Source organism: Watersipora subatra, chromosome 5 (genome assembly GCF_963576615.1).
Source record: "Watersipora subatra chromosome 5, tzWatSuba1.1, whole genome shotgun sequence".
NCBI lineage: Eukaryota > Metazoa > Bryozoa > Gymnolaemata > Cheilostomatida > Watersiporidae > Watersipora > Watersipora subatra.
The window spans coordinates 30,396,869-30,418,429 of NC_088712.1; the positions used below are offsets into that span (position 1 = coordinate 30,396,869).

Here is a 21,561-nt window from a genome sequence, read left to right on the forward strand (position 1 = left end):
TATATGATCACACTCTGTACAGATATGATCACACTCCATACAGATATGATCACACTCTGTACAGATATGATCACACTCCATACAGATATGATCACACTGTACAGATATGATCACACCGCATATATTTTCTTTGCTTATTTACCGGTTTATTTCCCACAACATTTGAAGTTTCTCTGACCATCAGAGCTTTGTAAGTGAAAGTGAAAGCAAAAATGCTGGTGAATGTTGAAAAAAGCCATAAAAAGTATGAAAATATGTAGGTTAGGTTGGCGTAAACTTTACCTACGGTAAAGTAATACCTCTATCGCCATTTACCTCTGAACCTACGTGTCACAGAGATGACACTTATATTTATAAGTCTCCACCATAAAGTAACAATAATAACAACCTTGTACCGATCTGTTTAAGTTGCTTTTAAATAAAATTAAATTTTTCCATTAATTGATGGCCTTGCCATAACGTGATGTGTAATTACTTGCGGTATTTATCCCACGACCAAACACGAGCGAAGCGATTGTTTGGGAGATTTATGATAAATGCATATGTGCCCACAACTCCCGAAAAATTATCCGTTAACAGCCGTGACCAAACCCTTGTACCGAAATCTCATCAACAAATTTAACCATTTTTTTGCAGAGTCGTTTAAGTACAATAATAATACAAAACACATAAAAACCTATTTAAATATGTTACCAAGTCTTTGAAAGGTTTCTGCAATATCCTAAAACTAACCCATCTGATCGGATTATACATAAATAAACAGATTAATTTGGCCTAAAATCGAAATAAAAACTTGACAAGCCTATCTTAATTAAAATTAAGACCGGCAAACAAAATGCCGATAAGGCCGTGTGACAGAGAGTAGACAGAGAGTAGTCGTGCGCATTTCACGAGATAAAATGTGCACATTTCACCAGTCTATGACATTGTCCAATTGCCGAAGGTTTTATGTAATTAACGTGGAAGTATTGAAAAGTAATCGATTCTTTTTTGCCGATTCTACTGGACTCTAACATTTTGGACACTTATAATGAGTACTTTGGTATTCCAACTGATGTCCCAAGCATTGAAAGTAAAGGAAATGACGATGATATTTTTCTAACGATTCATTTTCTATTTTAACGATTTCTAACGATACAATATATAATTAACGTAGAAGTACTGAAAAGTAATCGTTTCTTTTTCCCGGTTCTACCAGACTCTGACATTTTTGACACTTATAATGAGTACTTTGATATTCCAACTGATGTCCAAAGCATTGAGAGTAAAGGAAATGACGATGATATTTTCCTAACGATTCTTATAAGATTATTACAATATTTAATTGTAAGAGTAAGTATTCGATTTAATGAGATTATTATAATATTTAGTTATAAAAATAATCATTCGAATTTACAAGATCAAAGTATATAGTGACAATGCAATATGTTACTGTTATTATTTTTTTTAAAGATTTTGTTGATGATACTGCGGCTGTGCCCAATATCGCGGTACTGCCAAGCCATTTTTAATATCTGCAAAATTAAGTAGTAGGCCTACATTTTCTTATAGATATACAGCTATTTCTATGACAACCAGTAAAATCTGTTAGATTTTTAAATTCAGCATAATTTTTTAGATATAAATACAGAAATCTAGATAAATATCACAACTTCTTGATATTGGTTGCTATGACCAATGATATAGAGCCCCCAGCCTGTGTATATTACAAAGCAGCTTGCCATTTTACTTCTAATATTGTATTTCTCCTATTGCGGGGAAGAGATATAAACATATAACATTTTCCTTTCATTATTGCTGTTTGTTGTACATAATAACACCCAGTACATTACAGCTACCATTGCAGTTCTCCTATTGCATTGCAGTGCTATTTGACTGCTAATTTTGCTTTTCTCAACCGGCAGTACCCTTTCTTTTTCCATTATCACTTTGGTCGCGGGCTGTATGACAGGGGAATTTCTAGTGAGTAGTAATGAGTGTTTATGTACTATGAAACGAATTATGCGTAATCAAAACGTATTTACAAAAGAATACATGCGCTCCAACAGCATCTTAAAGCACATAAATTACATAATTTTTTTATTGTATATTTCAATACATCAGAGTCTTGGCTTTCGAATGAGCTATTGTTTGCCATGGTGAGACAGACATTGGTTGGTGTTTATAGGATTTCCCCAGAACTCTACCGCGAAAAAGTTTACTGGCATAGTCTCGAAAATTGTGACGTCACAATTCTCATATTCGTTGTTGTGTGCTCTTACCGCTTATTTATCACCTACGAAAGTGACGATAATGACGCTAGTGGCAGGCGAAGGTAGGACAACACCAGAGAACGAATGAAGATGACAAAAGAATCAGTGTCATTAGTTCTCAATGTACATATTATTTCTATGATAAGTACCTCAGACTCCAAGAACCATACTATATTTTCCCGATGATATTATGCACTAGCTCTTTATTTCTAATGTGATATTGAGGGTGACGACTGAGACTAATTAATTTCAAGCATTGCGTGGTCTCCCGAAAGTGCGATTGACATTTAGTCCTAGGGCCACGCAACCGCAGGTCATAATTTAATCGATGTGATTTCATTACCTTTATCAACGACAGTACATTTATTGAAGCATAATCAATTAACCCAGAACAAGGGTTTGTATTGGTCAGGCGTTAGCACGATCGCGGGCATTGTTGATTATCTAGAATTTTAGTTTATTATTAGCGCTCTCCGGGTGTAACAGCACCGATTGTCACAGAAAAAGGCAGCCTCAATGGCAGCGAAAGGGATCGACGACCTAAGGCTAAATGAGAATTAGGACGCCAAATTTTGAGTACCTGAACCAAGTGTTTTATTGCAGGACGTACTTTTGACACCCCGCTTTTCATAGTTCTATTATTCTTTGTGTATTGAATATAGGCTCATTCGAAAGCCAAGACTCTGATGTATTGAAATATATAATATAAAACTTATGTAATTTATGTGCTTTAACAATTGTCAACAGTAAGAAGTAAATCTCTGATGATCAATCAACTATGTAGAGGCATGTAGAGATCTGACTGCATGAGCATCATGCATGACTGGTATGACTGGTATGACTGGCATGACTGGTGGTATGACTGGCATGACTGGCATGACTGGTATGACTGGTATGACTGGTATGACTGGTATGACTGGTATGACTGGTATGAGTGGTATGAGTGGTGGTATGACTGGCATGACTGGCATGACTGGTATGACTGGTATGACTGGTATGACTGGTATGAGTGGTATGAGTGGTATGAGTGGTATGACTGGTATGACTGGTATGACTGGTATGAGTGGTATGACTGGTATGACTGGTATGACTGGTATGAGTGGTATGAGTGGTATGACTGGTATGACTGGTATGACTGGTGGTATGACTGGCATGACTGGCATGACTGGTATGACTGGTATGACTGGTATGAGTGGTATGAGTGGTATGACTGGTATGACTGGTATGAGTGGTATGACTGGTATGACTGGTATGACTGGTATGACTGGTATGAGTGGTATGACTGGTATGACTGGTATGACTGGTATGACTGGCATGACTGGCATGACTGGTATGACTGGTATGACTGGTATGACTGGTATGAGTGGTATGAGTGGTATGAGTGGTATGACTGGTATGACTGGTATGACTGGTATGACTGGTATGAGTGGTATGAGTGGTATGACTGGTATGACTGGTATGACTGGTATGACTGGTATGACTGGTATGAGTGGTATGACTGGTATGACTGGTATGACCGGTATGACTGGTATGACTGGTATGACTGGTATGACCGGTATGACTGGTATGACTGGTATGACTGGTATGACTGGTATGACTGGTATGACTGGTATGAGTGGTATGACTGGTATGACCGGTATGACCGGTATGACTGGTATGACTGGTATGACTGGTATCAACTAGAATTTAAGTAAAACCTCCCAAGTTGACCCAACAGACAAAATCTGCATCTTCTATATATATATTTCTGAAAGTTTGTCGTCTGTCTGGATATCTGTCTGACTATAGCTATTAAAAGCTTGCAATTAAAATCTGGCATCCAGCTGGTTTTGAACTCATGGTTATAGCAACCGCAGATTTGCAATCCAATTGTCTGAAAACCAGTCCACAAAGGCTCTTACGATTCAATGTGCTTACTATATACAGTAATACTTCAACTTACGAGTGCTCCAACGTATGAGAAACTTGAGATACGAGCCAGCTTTCAAGCAAGTCTTAGCACTAACATACGAGCCATGTTTGAGATACGAGCACTTGAGTCAGTTGCCAAGTATGCCGGAAGTGTTTTATGAGAACAGCATCACTCTGTATTTTTCAACTTCTCAGGTTATACTGTTGTACCGTGTTTTTTTGTGCATGATTTTCTGTGCAGAATTATGTGAATTAAACGTACTGTGCGTAGACCAAAAGTTTATCAGTAAAATGAAAGATAATACAAAGAAAAAGCAAATGATAACAATTGATATTAAACAGAAAAATATTGAAAAATATGCGAACTGTGTATGCGCGATTGAGCTAGCTCGGCAATATGACAGAAATACATTCATAATTATCAAACAAGGATTATATTCAGGGCTTTTAGTTCGCAAAAGGACTAACCATAGTTTTTAAACGGTGCAGCGATCTTCACGACCGCTGATTGCATTGGACAAACAATTGGCCGGTGACAGTGTAACTGAAACGATGCTATGTGAAAAGGCCGGCGCTATCTATCCAAACTGTTTAATAGACATTCGGACAAGCTGGCTAGTGGTCGTGCAATAACCATTTGTGACAACGCTTGTGTTCATCCTAATCGCAACATGTTGCGAGGGCGACAAAGGCAAACGTTCTTAGATAGGTTTATCTTAAAACGGCCGGCTAGTCGTGAAAGCGAAAAAAAAGGAAAAATTTCTCGCTAACCAGCGAGAAACTTCAAACTATGAACGCCGAAGAAATTTTAATTACGTTTAGTTGAAAATGAAAGTTTGCTTTTAGGTTTGCTTCTAAGTTTGTCTTTTAACACTTTGATAAAATCCAAATTTATCAAAGTCAAATGTTGTAACGAAGGATAACTTATATCTCCCTCCCTGGCAAATGCGAGTGTTAACTGCTATTGTATGTATTTAATTTTACATTTTAATTAATCACATTTCCTTGCATTATTTTTTATTTGTTGCTTTTTGAAAGCATGTAGTACGTAAGGACAATAACCAACATGTTTTTTCTGTTACAATATCTTGTTTTGAGTGTTTTATTTGCTTTTTTTAGAGTATGGAAACCAATCAATATATATTTAATTGTTCTATATATAAATAAATTGCACCAACATGCGAGTAAATTGACATACGAGCTCAGTCTCGGAACGCATTAAGCTCATAAGTTGAAGTATGACTGTACTTTATACACCCTTTTTCCGATTTTATAGCTCAATGACGTAACAATTGAAACTATATTTTCTCTATATGAAACACGATAGAGTTTCATAGAGTTATTAATTGAAACTCTAAAAACTCTATGAAACACGATAGAGTTTCATAGAGTTATTAATTGAAACTCTAAAAACTCTATGAAACACGATAGAGTTTCATAGAGTTATTAATTGAAACTCTAAAAACTCTATGAAACACGATAGAGTTTCATAGAGTTATTAATTGAAACTCTAAAAACTCTATTGACTCTATGAAACACGATGCTTTTTTGTCTTTTCGTGAACTTCTATTTTCGATTTTTCGTAAGGTTCAATTGCTAAAACGGTAAAAGCCAACTTTTCCCACAGACAATTGTATTATCTCGAGTAGGAATAGCTTGTACATTCTCTCTCTATTCGGTCAGACAAAGACAGTACAATATTTCATTTTTACACTTGTACCAGTATCGAGAGGTACCAGTATCGAGAGGTACCAGTATCGTCGTATTCAAGGTTTTGTTGGATATTTTCTGCTGGAACAGTAACCTTTTTATATATACAGAATTCCATGTACTCATTGTTTATTTTTTCTCTTAATTTATTTTCAACTGCACAAAAACACTTTTTTTCATGATATAAAGTTTAAAAGTTAGAATAGTAAATGTTGTATATGTTGAATAAAAATCAGTTTTCTGCGCAAAAACCTTTTTATTACCTGAACAATGTCGGGCAATTATCTAGTCTTAAATATATAAAAAACAGTGTCTGTCTGTGTGTCTGAAACCACACAAAGAGCGTTAGGAAAAGACTGCCTCGCATGGGAATTGAACCAAGGGTGTCAGATGCAAATGAAAGTACATTACCATTACACCACTTATATTCGTTGGAGAACAACCAGAAGCAACCGACCATGGTAGAACCTCGACAGACGGCTTGACTAGTCTAAGATCAGCATGTTAGTTATTCTAGCCCGTGCTATGTCTGCTATGTACAACATACGGCTTGACTAGTCTGCATGTATAAAATCAGATAGAGTACAACCCGAACTACAGGTTTTGTCTAACGAATTGTATTTCAAAGTACCACTGAACACAAAGTCCATTGTTTTTGTTAAAACAGTAGACACTCCTACAACATACGTAATCCGTACCAGGAACATTTACGTTATAGGGACTTTACGGTATACAAACAGTAAAATACATGTAAATTGCCTAATCCGTTCTAAGATCTTTCCACACTCACCCCTTCGGCCATACAAAAAATAAAAACTGAACGACTTTTTAATGTGTTGGCTGTACTGTAACTGCCGTATTATTGGTTTGCATTGACAACTTTTCTGCTTTTTTATACCTTTCATTCGTTTTATGGTTCTTGATTATGGTAATTTTACAATAAGCTAAGCACATTTTCGACGCCCACTTACAATGATTTTTTTTATTTTTTCTAGAAAGCAAAATCTATTATGCAAAGGAAAACTAATAACAGATATTTTATACATCTACAATAAAGTAAAACAAAAATATATTTTTACTATGAGCGGTGTGTACCTGTCGGCCGTGTATCTGTGTCTAGGGAGGTCAAGATTAGGATAAAAGATATTTTTCGACAATACTCCAACTCGTGACATTCAGATTGGTAGACCAATGGTGTAAAACCTGAACCAATTGATCGTTTTTAAATATTTATGAACAATTGTAAAACTACTTATTTCCTGTTTCTGCTTTTTTTTGCGAAACATCTGACGATCTATCATGGTGGACTATAATGTGATAGAATTTGTACATACAGATATAATGCTATACATTTGTTGTTTTGTCGAACAAGTGCAGGAAAAGAAAGAAAGTGACATTTTAAGGCTAACTACAAGATTATCATTATTCAAATCGAATTGGAAAACTAGCCACCATTTGACGCTTTACATTGTATAGAATTATTTACGAAGTATGAAGCAAAAATTTAACATAAATTTTGTATGTTATGTAGAACCTGTGTTATAGGGTATACATTAAAGGATGTATACGTTATAGGAGGTATACGTTATAGGAAGCATACGTTATAAGAGGTATACGTTATAGGAGGTATACGTTATAGGAGGCATACGTTATAAGAGGTACACGTTGAAGGAGGTATACGTTATAGGAGCGTATACTGATTTGCAGAGTGAGCTGTGGTTTACTTTTAATTTACATGTATAGAAGCAAGTATAAATGGATCCTGCATGATAATAGAGCTTGACACAAAATCAATACAAAACTACAGTGGTAGACAATGAAGCAGCTGGTGAGTTTTTCAAAATAAGTATAAGGAGAAGATAACTCACATGTGTGATGATGAGAGTGTCTTGGCTTTTGATTCGTTTGCTCTATTCACCGATTCGGCTATGATTGACTCAAGAAATAATTCGAGTGCACGTGCTGATAAGAAGAAGGTTAAAGAATGAACAAGCTGAGAAGATCGCCTTTAGAGGAAGCTACAAGGACAAGCATTAAGAAACACGACTAACTAGGTGTAACGGCTGGCCCTTAAAATGCTGCCATTTTGTAGTGGCTCGTCACTGCTGAAGTTGATATTTTAGCCAAGCTCATGAAGATCCCACCTGATGACACCTGCACTTATGCTATCCATGAACTTACTCATAATGCTAGCCATGTCTTGTGACACTTGTTCAAATTAAACAAATTTACACAGTAATATATCTCGTTACAAAACAGGGCTGTTTTTGGAAGCTGCTCTCACTAACTATAATTGAGATCATATAAAAACTGTGAACAAAGAAATAAATAGTCTGTTACCGAACAGAATCCCTTGAAGGATCTTAAACTAAATCCGGCGCCACCGAGTAATATTGAAAACATTGATATGATCGAAACTCCTAAACGTATGCAAAAGGACGAATCTGATCGATAATGAGAGGAAGGAGATAAAAAGGATACAGATGACAACTGGAACTGTTGCGGCTATTTTTCCAACATCTTCATCCGTCTGCATAATCTTTTTGATTCTCGCCTGCAGATGAGAGCACTGTACAAAATATCTGTTTATGCGCAAAAGCTTTTGCAAGCAAGCTCAATATTCAAGAAGATCGAATGCTAATTGAACCAATGGAGTGAAACCTCTACATACAGAGTTAGGTCTTTTAAAGATAACCAGAGCTAAAACACAAGTAGGAGACAGAAAATATTCCTATAGGCAATATATGCATACATGCTTAAAGCACATCAATTACATAAATACTGTTTCAGCTTATTCAGGCTCTTCAATATCTTGGCTTTCAAATGAGCCTTTGTTTGACATGGTGAGACAGACATTAGTTGGTGTTTATAGGATTTTCCCAGAGCTCTACCGCAAAAATGTTCAATGGTTTAGGCTCACAAATCATGACGTCACAATTTTCATATTCGGTGTTGTGTGCTCTTAACCGCTTATTTATCAACTACAATAATAACGCTAGTGGCAGGCGAAGGTAGGACAACTCCAGAGAACCAATGAAGATGACAAAGGAATCAGTGTCATTAGCTCTACATGTACAGATTATTTCTATGATAAATAGCTCAGATTCCAAGCACCATACTACATCTTCCAGATGATATTATGCGCTAGCTCTCTCTTTTTATTGTGATGTTGAGGGGCACGACTAAGGCTAATTAATTTCAAGCATTGCCTGATCTCGCGAAAGTGCAGTTTACGTATAGTTTTAGGGCCACGCCACTGTAGGTCACAATTTAATCGATGTGATTTCATTACCTTTATCATCGACAGTATATTTATTGAAGCATAATCATATAGTGAAACATGGATAACTCGCCCACTTATAGCTCGAATCATATTTAGAAAGCATTTAGACTCTTTTTTAAAACGATGTGATAATAATTACTATAAATGCTTAACATGAATGACAGGATGAAGAAAGCAAACTCTAACAATCACCCAAAATCTGTTAACCCAGAACATGTGTCTGTATTGGTCAGGCGGTTAGCACGATCCCCGGGCATTGTTGATTATCTAAAACCCTAGTTCATTATTAGCGCTCACCGGGTTTAAGCACACCGATTGTCACAGAAAAGCAAAGCCTTTATGGCAGCGAAAGGGATCGACGACCTAAGGCTAAATAATAATTATGACATCACATTGTGGGAAGCACAACCAAGTGTTTTTTTATTGCAGGACATACTTTTGACACCCTGTTTGTCATAGTTCTATTATTCTTTGTGTATTGAATATAGGCTCATTCAAAAGCCAAGACTCTGATGTACTGAAATATATGCTAAAAGTACTGATGTAATTGATGTGCTTAAAAGGTTGACTTGCAACAAAATTCACATTACACTTATTTGGTATCAAAAGGTTTACAATGTTTTACTCTGCTGTGTTGTAGGTTCAAATATGTGGCAATGTGATTACAAGCTTTTAAAAGCTCAAAAACGAACAGGTAATCGCAGGCATAAAAAAATCCCGTAGGTTGGAATCCCTCTCAAAACGGCTCAAATGTGACGTAGTTGTGAGAGATGGTTTCTGTTTACACTTTCATGCAACCTCATTCGTCGAAATATTTTCACAAATAAACTTCACACATTCAATAAAACCATGTCTATTGTCCTTACACATCTATTTCATTATCATGGTAATGCTGTCACATTGAGCACTGCTATCTCAAAACCTAGCCTAAAAATTAGTTAATTTTTAACCTTAGCTCAGGGAGGGCATATCATCCTCTGAAAAACATCATGAGCCTGTTGGTCACCTGTGATGGTCGATAAATGCTGCAGAAATTGTTCACCCCATAAGTCGAGAATTATGGGTCGCATGATCAGATTATGACTAGATGATTAGACCAAGCTGAACTGAAACTGTAAAGTAGCCAGCATCTGTATTTGATAAGGGCTTTCCAGTAGTTACCGAAGTGTTTGTCATAAACTAGTGCTACGAGACATTTTACATGGAGCTTTTATTGGCCTTTCATTTCACGTGATATTTACGTGTCAAAACAATAACAGTGTCGAGTTGAATCCGTCATCAAAATAAAGGAATTCCAACCAACGGCCGTTTTTTTAACTGTTCATTTTGAGCTTTTAAGAGCTTGTAGCCACATTTCCACATGATCTGCACCTACAACACAGCAGAGTAAGACATTGTGAGCCTTTTGATACCAAATAACTATAATGGAAATTCTTTTGCAAGTCAACCTTTAAAGCTATAGTCGATTTGTTATAGATGCATACAGCATGGTAAAATCTGATTTCTATATATAGTAAGCTATAGTCAGGGTGCTATAGATACATACAGTATGCTTTAATCAGAATTCTATATATAGTCAGTTATAGTCAGGGTGCTATAGATACATACAGTATGCTATAAAGTTGGTATCACATAAGTTGGTTGTGTGTGATGTAATTTGAAGTGAGACTGCTAATGGAAATCTCTGGCAATGTACCAAAACAGGGTATCAAGACAAAAGCCTCCTACTTAACACTTTCTACTGCAAACTTATTTGAAGCTTCATTTGCACTAGAGGACTAATTAGCCTACTTCAACCATATAAAGATTTTATCAGATTTGCAGTCTTGTCAGAATAGCCAGACTTCAGTTCTATGCAGAAACCATGCCAAAACCTCGGCAAAATTATTGAAAAAAAGTGTATTAAGAAATGGCGTGTTCCAGCCATTTGTACTTGTTGATGGCTATTTTACCATGAACCTAACAAAAACCACGCTGTGTTTCATGCAGTTCATTTGGTGATACAACTTCACAGCACTTGTCCCGTAGCATATGGCCCATGATCTTTTTAGTTATAAACAAGAGAGATGTGCATCAATATTTTACCATGACCTTTGGATCTTCTGTTATTTCCTCTTTCTCTCATATATCGATAATCCACTCAATAGCTTTTCGTGTAACCTTTCCATATAATTTTCAGTCTGTTTCAATTTTCAAATTCTACATTTCTTTTGAAGGTTAATTAAGATCTCTGAATAACCTTACACTTCTACATCTTTGCCAAATATTTAACTTTGTTCCAACAGTATGCTAAAATTTATCTTCTGCGCTTAATCTGGTAATGCTTGTTCCCCGGCCGGCTACCCGACCCATGATGAAGGTGGTCAATAATGTAAACCACTCAGAACATTTATCAATGAGTTTTCGAACAAATAAAATACATCGTATTTAAAAAACATTCAACAGTTTTGGCATTCGAAGCAAATCTAACAATGAATTAATCAAATTTGCAGTAAAAGCTTGATTGTACGTATATTAGAAAGAGAAATGAGTGTATTTTTATTGGACTGGGCTTTGCATGACTGTGTAAGAATTCGGTTTTGCATCAATTGTTAGGATTTGTGTGTGCACTACTCTAGTGAGAGACTCCCTTCAACGCTTGACTGTGTGTATTGTTAGGATTTGGATGTGCACTACTCTAGTGAGAGACTCTCTTCAACGCATGACTGTGTGTATTGTTAGGATTTGGATGTGCACTACTCTAGTGAGAGACTTCCTTCGACGCATGACTGTGTGTATTGTTAGGATTTGGATGTGCACTACTCTAGTGAGAGACTCCCTTCAAGTACCGAATGCTCTCAAGCTCAGCTTGTTCCAAAGGAAAGCAAATTTTATAACAAACTAGCTATTGCTGCGCTTATCCTCCAAAAGGACATTTCTAGTAGCTATTCAAGATGATTGCAAATTTGTTTTACTTAGCTACCATCAAAACTCCATGAGCTATGTAACAATTACACCAAAAATTGTTATATAAGAAAATGAGTCGGTAAAAAAAGATAAAACTGAGGAAATAATATTCCAGGTCTCCAGACCATATGCAGAGAGCATGATTATAGCCAAAGAAGGCCTTGCCTGTACAAGTTGAACCATTAACCATACGCAAACTCAGTACTTACCGGAGGAAATCTAGCATTGTATTTTTTTTTCTTTCCTGCCATAGAAGAGCACTGACAGTCTAATGCAATGATGAAAGCAGCGTGAGAATGTCTTGTTTCTATAAAGAAAAATCGCAAATATAGTATACCTTTGCATATCTACTGCTTTAGCGCTAACAGCAATCATAACATCAGTACAAATTTATAAACAGACTGTGAAAACATCACGCAATGAAATGGAACTATGGAAAAATACACTGATGAAAACTCACCACAAAAATCAAAGGTACCTTTATTGAGAATGCGAGAAAATTAACTAGTTTTATGAAATTAACTGGTGTTGTGAGATTAACAGGTGTTGTGAGATTAACAGGTGTTGTGAGATTAACAGGTGTTGTGAGACATAAACACTAATTGACTAACATCAATTGTGAGATTTTTGTTTTAAAAATGTTAAAATTTGTTTAAAATGTTAATTTCTGTTTCTGCTTGTATTATAATTTGCTTATGTCACTTGTTCTTGAATATGTATTTGTAGAATTTGATAGAATACTATTGTTATAAAACAACAATTTGTAGATTTATAGCATATTATTTAATAGCATGATTGTGGCAATCTGAACTCAGCTTACAATGGATTGATGCTTGTAACTCCTTTTCTATTGCAGATGAAAACTAGTTTTAGCTGCAAACTGTAGCAAACCAATGTATCGATGAGTGCATTGAGCTTTTATGCAACCTTGTTAAATTTAGTTGGAAAATGAGCTTTCAAATTTGAAAAGAAATAAAAAACTTTAAAGCTCCAGCAAATTGCAACGCAGGCTATAAGATCATTGTAAGTTAATTGCAAGCAATAAATATTAACTGGTAGAGACATGTATCAAGTTACATGTAAGTTAGCAAATTTCTTGCACTTCAAGGGTTAATGTCGCACCACCTGAAGGAGAATGCAGAATATAGGTGACATTCAATTCGCCCGTGAAAGGGGCCAAATTGAATGTAGAATTTATCTTCTCAACATTCTGACTATGCGTTTGAAAAATACAATGCCACCCTTTATTAAAACGTAACCTCTAATAAAGCACCACTCTAAGGGAATGGTAGCCTGTCTTGACAAATTGTTGTTTTTGCAGAGTTGTCCCCCGTCGAGCAGAACGAGCAAAACAACAGCTTGTCACAATATGCCCTGCACCTTATGCATCAGCTGCACTGAAAGGGAGTTGTTCTCTTTCGTCTATGCGGCTTGGTTGCGATGTTATGCTGGTCGCTCCAGTGGTAATCGTAACGGATTTAGCCCAAAAATTTATGTAGAAAAAATGAGATAAAAACGTTTAACCAGGGACCAGTCTTTGCGGTAAACTTTAGTAGAACTTGAGAACTTAGGCAACAACTGCAACTAAACATGTTGTTATTTGTGCGCTCAGTCAGTTTTATCTATATTTTTGTATCAGTCAGTTTTATATTGATTTTATTTTTAATTTATTTTATTCTTAAGTTCTACTAAAGTTTACAACAGAGACTGGTCTTTGGTTAAACGTTTTCATCTTTTTTTACATAAAATTTGCGCGAAATCCGTTACGATTACCATTGGAGCGACCAGCATAACATTGAAGCCAAGCCGCATAGACGAAAGAAAACAACTCCCTTTCAGTGCAGCTGATGCATCAGGTGCAGGGCATATTGTGACAAGCTGCTGTTTTGCTCCCTTCGCTCGCCGGGGGCAACTCCGCAAAGACAAAAGTTTGTCAAGACAGGCTAAGGGAAAGGTTGAAAAGTAGAGCGTCATGGTGTCCACATAAAGGTTTTACAGTAATAGCAATTATTTACATTTCATAGAATATAAATATTATTCGATATACAGTCAAACCTCAACTTAAATCACCTCAATATACTAAGTTTTCAACATATATGATAAAGCATTTGACAAAATATGTAACTCTGCATCTAAATTTATTTCTATTACACAACATATAATTTTTTGAAACACTACTGATTCAAAGCATGCAGTTTTGTAAGTCAGTACATATAAAAAGTTCTATTTCGGGTACTTCAGTTTTTGATTCATTTCAGATTCTAGGGTGTGTGAATAATATTAGACATCACTTCATAACTTTCTTTTCAAGATTTGAGCCACAAATCCCAAAAAAATTAATATGGGATTAAAAAGCAGCAATATTAAAAAAGAATTAAAAAGTAGCAATTCTGAAAAAAGGCAATACTTTTCCTTAACTTTAAGCAAGATATTACAGAACAAAAAGTGCTAACATGTGTGATGCAAACTTCCAAAAAACCTATGAAACTGTCTAGTAGAGAAGAAAGTGCGAATGCGAACAAACAAAGAGCCTGAAACAAGTGGTGTGAGTGTAATGGCCAGACATCAACTAAAATAAAATGTATTACATATACAAACAAAAATATAAATAAATATGCTAATTTTAAGGTCACGAGGTCTTAAAGTAGGCTAGCTCTGTGTCTTTATTATTGTTTCTATTTCTACACTGTTAATTTTCTGTACAGCATTATCTCGTTTTTTAAAATAAATCGGGATTGGTGACCCCGCGAAATGTGAAAATCTGAACAGTCAATTCATGAGTCTATAATGGTGTCTCAAAGCGGCATACGTGTGTAATTTCTTAAACATGGCTAACAATTTCGCTGTTTCACTCATGTTAAACATCTTCTATTTATCTTGTTCACAAAATACTTTGGAATGCGCTGAAAATTTTAGTGTCATTTTCAATGGTGTCACAAGCCCTAAAAGTACATACAAAGAATGCAAGGAAGTATGGCATCGAATTGAGACAAAGATCAAGCTGTGGGAATTCCTCGCCGTGACAACATGTGCACACGTGATACTCGGGTATGTGTCTCAGCCATTCAATTTTTATTTTTTACTAAATATTTCTGAAAAATCCATGAATTACTGAAACCGCAGAAAGTGAACTGTGAACTGACAAAAGATCACTGAACTTTCAAAGCTGCAACTCCATTTGTATTTTTTAACATGAAGGTGAGATAGCAATAATAATCGAATTTTATTAATTATTACTTCATTGATTTAATTTCTTACATAGCATTTAGTTTTTTTGTACATTTAGGAGTCCACATAATTTTTTTAACATAAAAAAAGTTCGTTATGGAACAGCAAACATAGATGCTTAAACTCACATAATGTCTCCCTAATACTGTTCTAGCTCATAAAACAGTAAATATCACATAACCATTGGTTTTAGTCTTTTCCGTGCGACTGTTTTCTATTTTGTTTACATTGTGATAATTTTGTTACTGACTGCATCTAAAATGTTTCGTACTGAATAAACAGGCAAGTCGGATATTTCGACACAGGGTTTGCTTCTTCGAACTATGAAGTTTATGATAATAGCCTAAATCTACCTAGTAGAGTTCCACCAATGTGTTCCAACCATTGTCCATTGATTATGTGGTTTGCTTTGTATGAACCAATAGCTGAATTTTCTTCTATCAGCATGACGAACATACCCCAATCCCCAGTTGACAAAACTTACAAACATAAACTAATCACCCGCAGTCGGTATTTTTAACATAAAAAAATTCACCTTGACACACACTTGCTTTGTAGGTGTTTGGTTGTATATTGCTAATGCTAAATCACAGTTCAAACCCATAAGATTTTTTAAAAGAACATGAAATCAATACCAAATGTTGAACATAAGATGAAAAATATCTATATTATTTCATTTATTTTTACTTAGACATTTCCCAATTGACGCTGTAGGTCTACACTAAACAGTAATATGCAAATTACAATATGTATACAATGAACTAATGATATATTGCACTGAGACTAGCGAAATAGAGTGTCAGTAGAAGCCATACTCAAACAATTTGCAACCGTTGTTGACGTAAACAGTAAAAACAGGGCAAATAAAATATACATGTAAATACTTCAAGAATTTGTTTGCAATCCAACTGTGAACTTTTGTTTAAATTATTAAGTCATTGTAATCTTCGAGTAGGCCTACTGGATGTCATTTGCGTCTAAGGCTGAGTGAATTAATATTTGATTGAGAACAGTCGAAAGGGGTGGAATCATTTGCTTAAGGCAATACTTTACTAGAGCAAGTTAAGTATTACCTTCATCGTATAGAAAGCTACTCAGTATGAACAAAAGTCAAATACTTTGTTGCATATACATGGCAATACAAAAGACATACTAATATATTTAAGAACAAAGTGTTTGAGGGTTATGGTCTTCAAAATTGCAGCCCCCTCTTAAGAATGGATATCAACAAAAAAAGTATTTAACAATGATATGCTTAGGCTTTTACAAACCTTCCAACGTGTGCATGCAATGTAATGAAGTACAGTTTCCTATTTCGTTATACATACTAGAAACGAAAATGAGGGTGACCAAACGGAAGTTTTTGATGGAACAGCAAACATAGATGCTTAAACTCACATAATGTCTCCCTAATACTGTTCTAGCTCATAAAACAGTAAATATCACATAACCATTGGTTTTAGTCTTTTCCGTGCGACTGTTTTCTATTTTGTTTACATTGTGATAATTTTGTTACTGACTGCATCTAAAATGTTTCGTACTGAATAAACAGGCAAGTCGGATATTTCGACACAGGGTTTGCTTCTTCGAACTATGAAGTTTATGATAATAGCCTAAATCTACCTAGTAGAGTTCCACCAATGTGTTCCAACCATTGTCCATTGATTATGTGGTTTGCTTTGTATGAACCAATAGCTGAATTTTCTTCTATCAGCATGACGAACATACCCCAATCCCCAGTTGACAAAACTTACAAACATAAATAATTATTAAGATTGTGCGTAACCTTCCAAAGCATTTAAAATAAACCCGAGGAATAGCTAAGTAGCCTTGTAATTGTAATAATTTTACTACCCATACAACACACTTTGCGAAATATTTACGATAACCTTTTATCGCAAACCCTTCAAAATAACATACAATTTACGAAAGGGATGACACTGTGTTTAACAATAAGTATTTGAAAATATTTTTTAATATAGGTAAGTGCTAGTATTTGCTGTATAGCTTCCCTAAAACTATTTGTTATACTCACTAATCACCCGCAGTCGGTTTACTTTTGGCTGCAACAATGCGGACGTTTCATCTTTAAATGCAAAACTGTTTGTTGGCCTCGCTGTTATTGTTTTGTTAATGTTTGCCGAATAGAGTAGTGGTCCTCATCATTCAGACGCAATTTGTGTTACGATTGTCAACAGCTTTTAATTTAAAATGTTTAGGTTAATAGTTAGGCAGGTTCTTTTATGAACGGTATGACAAGCCTCACGAATTTTTTCTTCAATAAGTTAGCTTTTTGCCTTTCATCCGTTGCTATATACATCATTGTTGTCCATCTTGATCATGTAAAACATGTACGTTTTACAAGGTTTTACATGTACAATATTGAGATATACTTGCCAAGCCCAGCATTCCTGTGAATTGTGAAGTAATACAAAAGCTAGCTTGCATGGAAAGCCAATGGACTAGTGCACAAAACATGCTATATAGGTAGCTGTAACCCAGTGTCAGCAAGGAGGGAGAAAAGTCTAAAGAGAAGTAAAGTAAGAGAGAGAAAGTGAACGTTAGTGAAACAAATCGAACAACTTCGAAACGATTAACTAGGAAAGAGTGGAGTGCTTTCTACATCGCCGTAAAAACAAAAGTACAGTAACATTAATCGACTGCTGCACAACTGGGCGCATATTAACATACATTTGTATACATTGTTGCATTTACAAGTGTAGGCAGAACGGAGAATGTGGACATCAAAGTTTCAAGTGCTCCTAATTTTATTTGCGCTGGAGCTACAATTTAAGATTTTTCGTCTTGGAACAGTGTCATAATTTATCTTATGGTCATGGAGTATAAACATGATGCATTGATGCACAAATCAGTTATTGCCCATTATTTACATTGTGCAACGTGTCCATATTACCTGCCATACTTTGTAATACATAAAGCTGGATGTTTGATGATGATAGAGGTAATAAGTCCAAAGCCTTATTTATTAATTGCTAGCAGAAAGCACAATGCTGATGTCTGTGGTGCGCATGCACAACCGGACATTACATAACAGCATCTTTTTCCCAATACCAATAATAAATCAAAACACAAAGCAGAAAGCCAAAAGGTCTATAACTTAGAATATCATAACTGAAAAGCCTAACTACTGTGTTTCTACACGCTAAAGCCTACCTATGATGAGTGACTAGTTTAAAATTGAGCCCTTATATTGCACCATGCAAGAGTAAAAGTGAATGAAAATCAGTATTAACCAAACACTGAAAATGAATTATACGCTTCAAAACAAAAAGAAGCTTTAAAAGAAATACCTATAGCTGGGTAACCCTGCAAGGGCTAGTAGACAGAGCTTCACATTTCATAGTCTGCAAACCTTACTGGCAGCCTAACCCGCCTGCCACTGCTAGTAGTTCGCTCCAAGCCTACCCTGCCCGGTGAGGCCCCACTAACAACAGGGTCCTCCCGTGGTGTTACATTTCCGGATGGTACTGAATCAGTACATTCAACTGTAGGCATTCTCAATGGAACCCAAGGCACTTCAAGGCTTCCCTGTGGATTAACTACCTGACTAGACTGGACATGCATTCTATTTCGCCTGAAGGTATTACTACTAGATGTACTGATTATGTATGACCTAGCACTGTCTACACCCTGAACTGTACCTGGTATCCATTTCCCTCTTGCTGGCTTAAAATGACAAGTTTGACCAACCTCTAAAGGTGACTTTTCCGCACCACTTATCCGATCAAAATAATATTTTTTCTTTATTGCCTCTCTCCTATTTGCACCCTTATGCCCTCGATGTCATAGCCACTGACCAGGTACTGAGTAGATGCAATAGGGATGTTGTCCCGTAACACTCTACCTTGAAGAAGTTGAGATAGAGAAGGCAAGTTTTGATCCACAGGAGTGTTTCTCGATGACAGCAGAGCCTTCCGCCAGTCCTTGCCTTCCGCACCACACTTTTGAATCATGGCATAAACTATCTCTATCCAACGCTCAACCTGACCATTTCTGACAGGGTGCAAAGGAAAGCTAGTGTGGTGCTCTATTGTCCAGTCTTTAAAAAAAGTAGCAAACTCATTTCACCGAAACTGGAGACCATTATCTGAGATTACCACCTCAGGACATCCAAAGTCCGAAAAGACTTCCCTTAGACTACTGATCACCTGAAAAGCAACAGTAAAATGTTGGAAGCATTTAACTACTGGAAATTTACTCAGGTAGTCTACAACTAAAAGGTAATCATCGCCACCAACAGTAGACGAATCAGCACCTACTACTTGGAACGGATATTTAGGCACCGGAGTAGCTATCAATGGTTCCTTAGCCTCTGCTTTATCAAACTCCCTGCATTGTTCGCAAGACAAACACTTTTCTTCTATTCTTTGTCTGATCCTTGGCCAAAACACTGATGTCTGAGCTTTTTGCAATGTTTTGCTTACTCCTTGGTGAGCCAGATGTAGGTCTCTAAAAACCTCATGTCGCAGCATGTTTGGTATCACCAATCGTGACCCATAAAAAACTACATCAACTACAGTGAGCGAGTTTTTAAGACTTCAATGGGCCAGTGCCCTACCAGCACAGCTTTTTCGCTCCGTAGGCCATCCTTTATTAACATAGCTCATAACCATCGCCAACTCCTCATCCTGAGCAGTGACTCTTTGATATTTAGCCAGAACTTCCTCTGAGCATATCACCACAGAACATATTTGTACCATTGGGTCAATATCCAGCTCAGTATTTTTTTCACATCGGGGGACAACTCCTTGATAGAATGTGGGCTAAAATCTTTTTTTTTACCAGGCTTGAAGGTTAACCGCATGTCAATTGGACAAGTCAAAAGTTCATGCCTCATCTTTGCTAGCCTTCGAGTCAAATCTCCCACATCTTTCTGAAACAACCCCAAATGGCTTCTATGATCTGTCTCAATCTTGATCGGACCCCGTCCCTATATCTAGCATTTGAACCTCTGACAGGCAAATACAACGGCCATAAGCTCGTTTTCAATTTGAGAATAGTTTTGCTGTGAAGCCGTCAAAGACTTGGCAGCAAATTTGATGGGTCTGCCCTCTTGGAGTAATACTGCCCCTAGACTGTGAACACTGGCATCGGATGAAAGAGTGACCGTTTTGTCAGGGTCAAAGTATGCCAAAACAGGTGATTGCAGAATAGACTTGTTGATACTCTCCAAAGCATCAATCTGTGGCTTTTCCCACTGAAACTGGACATCCTTTCTACACACTTGTCAAAGTGGCACAGTTAGCTCAGAGATTCTCATTAAACTTGGACAAATAAATGACAAAACCCAAGTAGCTTTCTAGGTCCTTTCTGTTCTGAGGAACCATCATATCCTCAATAGCTTTCAGCTCACCCAGCTGTGGCTTGATACCTGGGGCTGTCAATAGGTGACCCCAAAATTCTACCTGCTCTTTACCCATCGCACATTTATCTTTGTTGAAGGTTATGCCTGTGCTTTTCAATTTGGCCAACACCTGCTTTAGTCTACTATTATGTTCACCAAGTGTACTGCCATGATCCAAGATATCATCAATGAATACCTCTACTCCAGGCACACTTGTCACTGCCTCCACCATTAACTGGTGGAACAGTTCAGGAGCTACACTGATGCCCATAGACAGTGTTAAGTACCTATACTTTCCATACGTAGTGAGGAAACCCAACAGTTTCGATGATTTAACATCCAATGACACCTGATGAAACGCTTGCTTGGCATCCCAAGTACTAAAAAAACGTGACCCCGATATGCGAAAAAGTATTTCCCCATTGGTTGGTATCATGCATTGAGACCTGATTAGTTGTGAATTGAGATGTTGATAATTGAGGCAAACCCTAATGGCTCTATTAGTTTTGTTCACAATAACTATAGGTGACAATCGTTCTGTAGGCTCTCTATCCTTACAGATGATGCCACTTTGCTTTAGGCTGTCTAGCTCTTGCTTGAGTTTTGTTCTAACACTGCAAGGAATGTGTTTAGTAGGCAATGCTTTTGGGAAGCGCATTTGGTTTTAGTCGGAAAGATACTGTTTGTTTGCATTTGCCCAATCCCTGAAAAACCTCCCTATATTTACCAAGTATACTTGCTATGCTTGGGTCCTGTTTTACCTCAGATACAATGCCAGGCAATAAACCCAAATCCCTGCTAGTGGGTAGACTCAATAGAGTAACAGCTGACCGATCTATTACATAGGTCTGGGCTAATGTAGCATT

At 36.6% G+C, this 21,561-nt stretch overlaps 1 protein-coding gene across 2 annotated transcripts in view; it reads right to left on the minus strand.

Annotated features, from left to right (window-relative positions):
• Nucleotides 1-17,417, minus strand: part of LOC137396369 (uncharacterized) — a 31,741-nt gene extending 14,324 nt beyond the window's left edge. Inside the window, exons 1-4 of one of the 2 annotated variants that reach the window (XM_068082615.1) lie at nucleotides 17,366-17,417; nucleotides 12,312-12,409; nucleotides 8,355-8,427; nucleotides 7,742-7,835 (exon numbers count right to left, since the gene is read on the minus strand). In XM_068082615.1, coding sequence (XP_067938716.1) covers nucleotides 7,742-7,835; nucleotides 8,355-8,427; nucleotides 12,312-12,353 — 209 coding nt within the window. In that variant the 5' untranslated portion in view covers nucleotides 12,354-12,409; nucleotides 17,366-17,417. Of the gene's footprint in view, nucleotides 1-7,741; nucleotides 7,836-8,354; nucleotides 8,428-12,311; nucleotides 12,410-15,824; nucleotides 15,830-17,365 lie in introns of those variants that run through there. The other variant, XM_068082616.1, reaches the window with a different exon arrangement.
• Nucleotides 17,418-21,561: the final 4,144 nt, after the last annotated feature.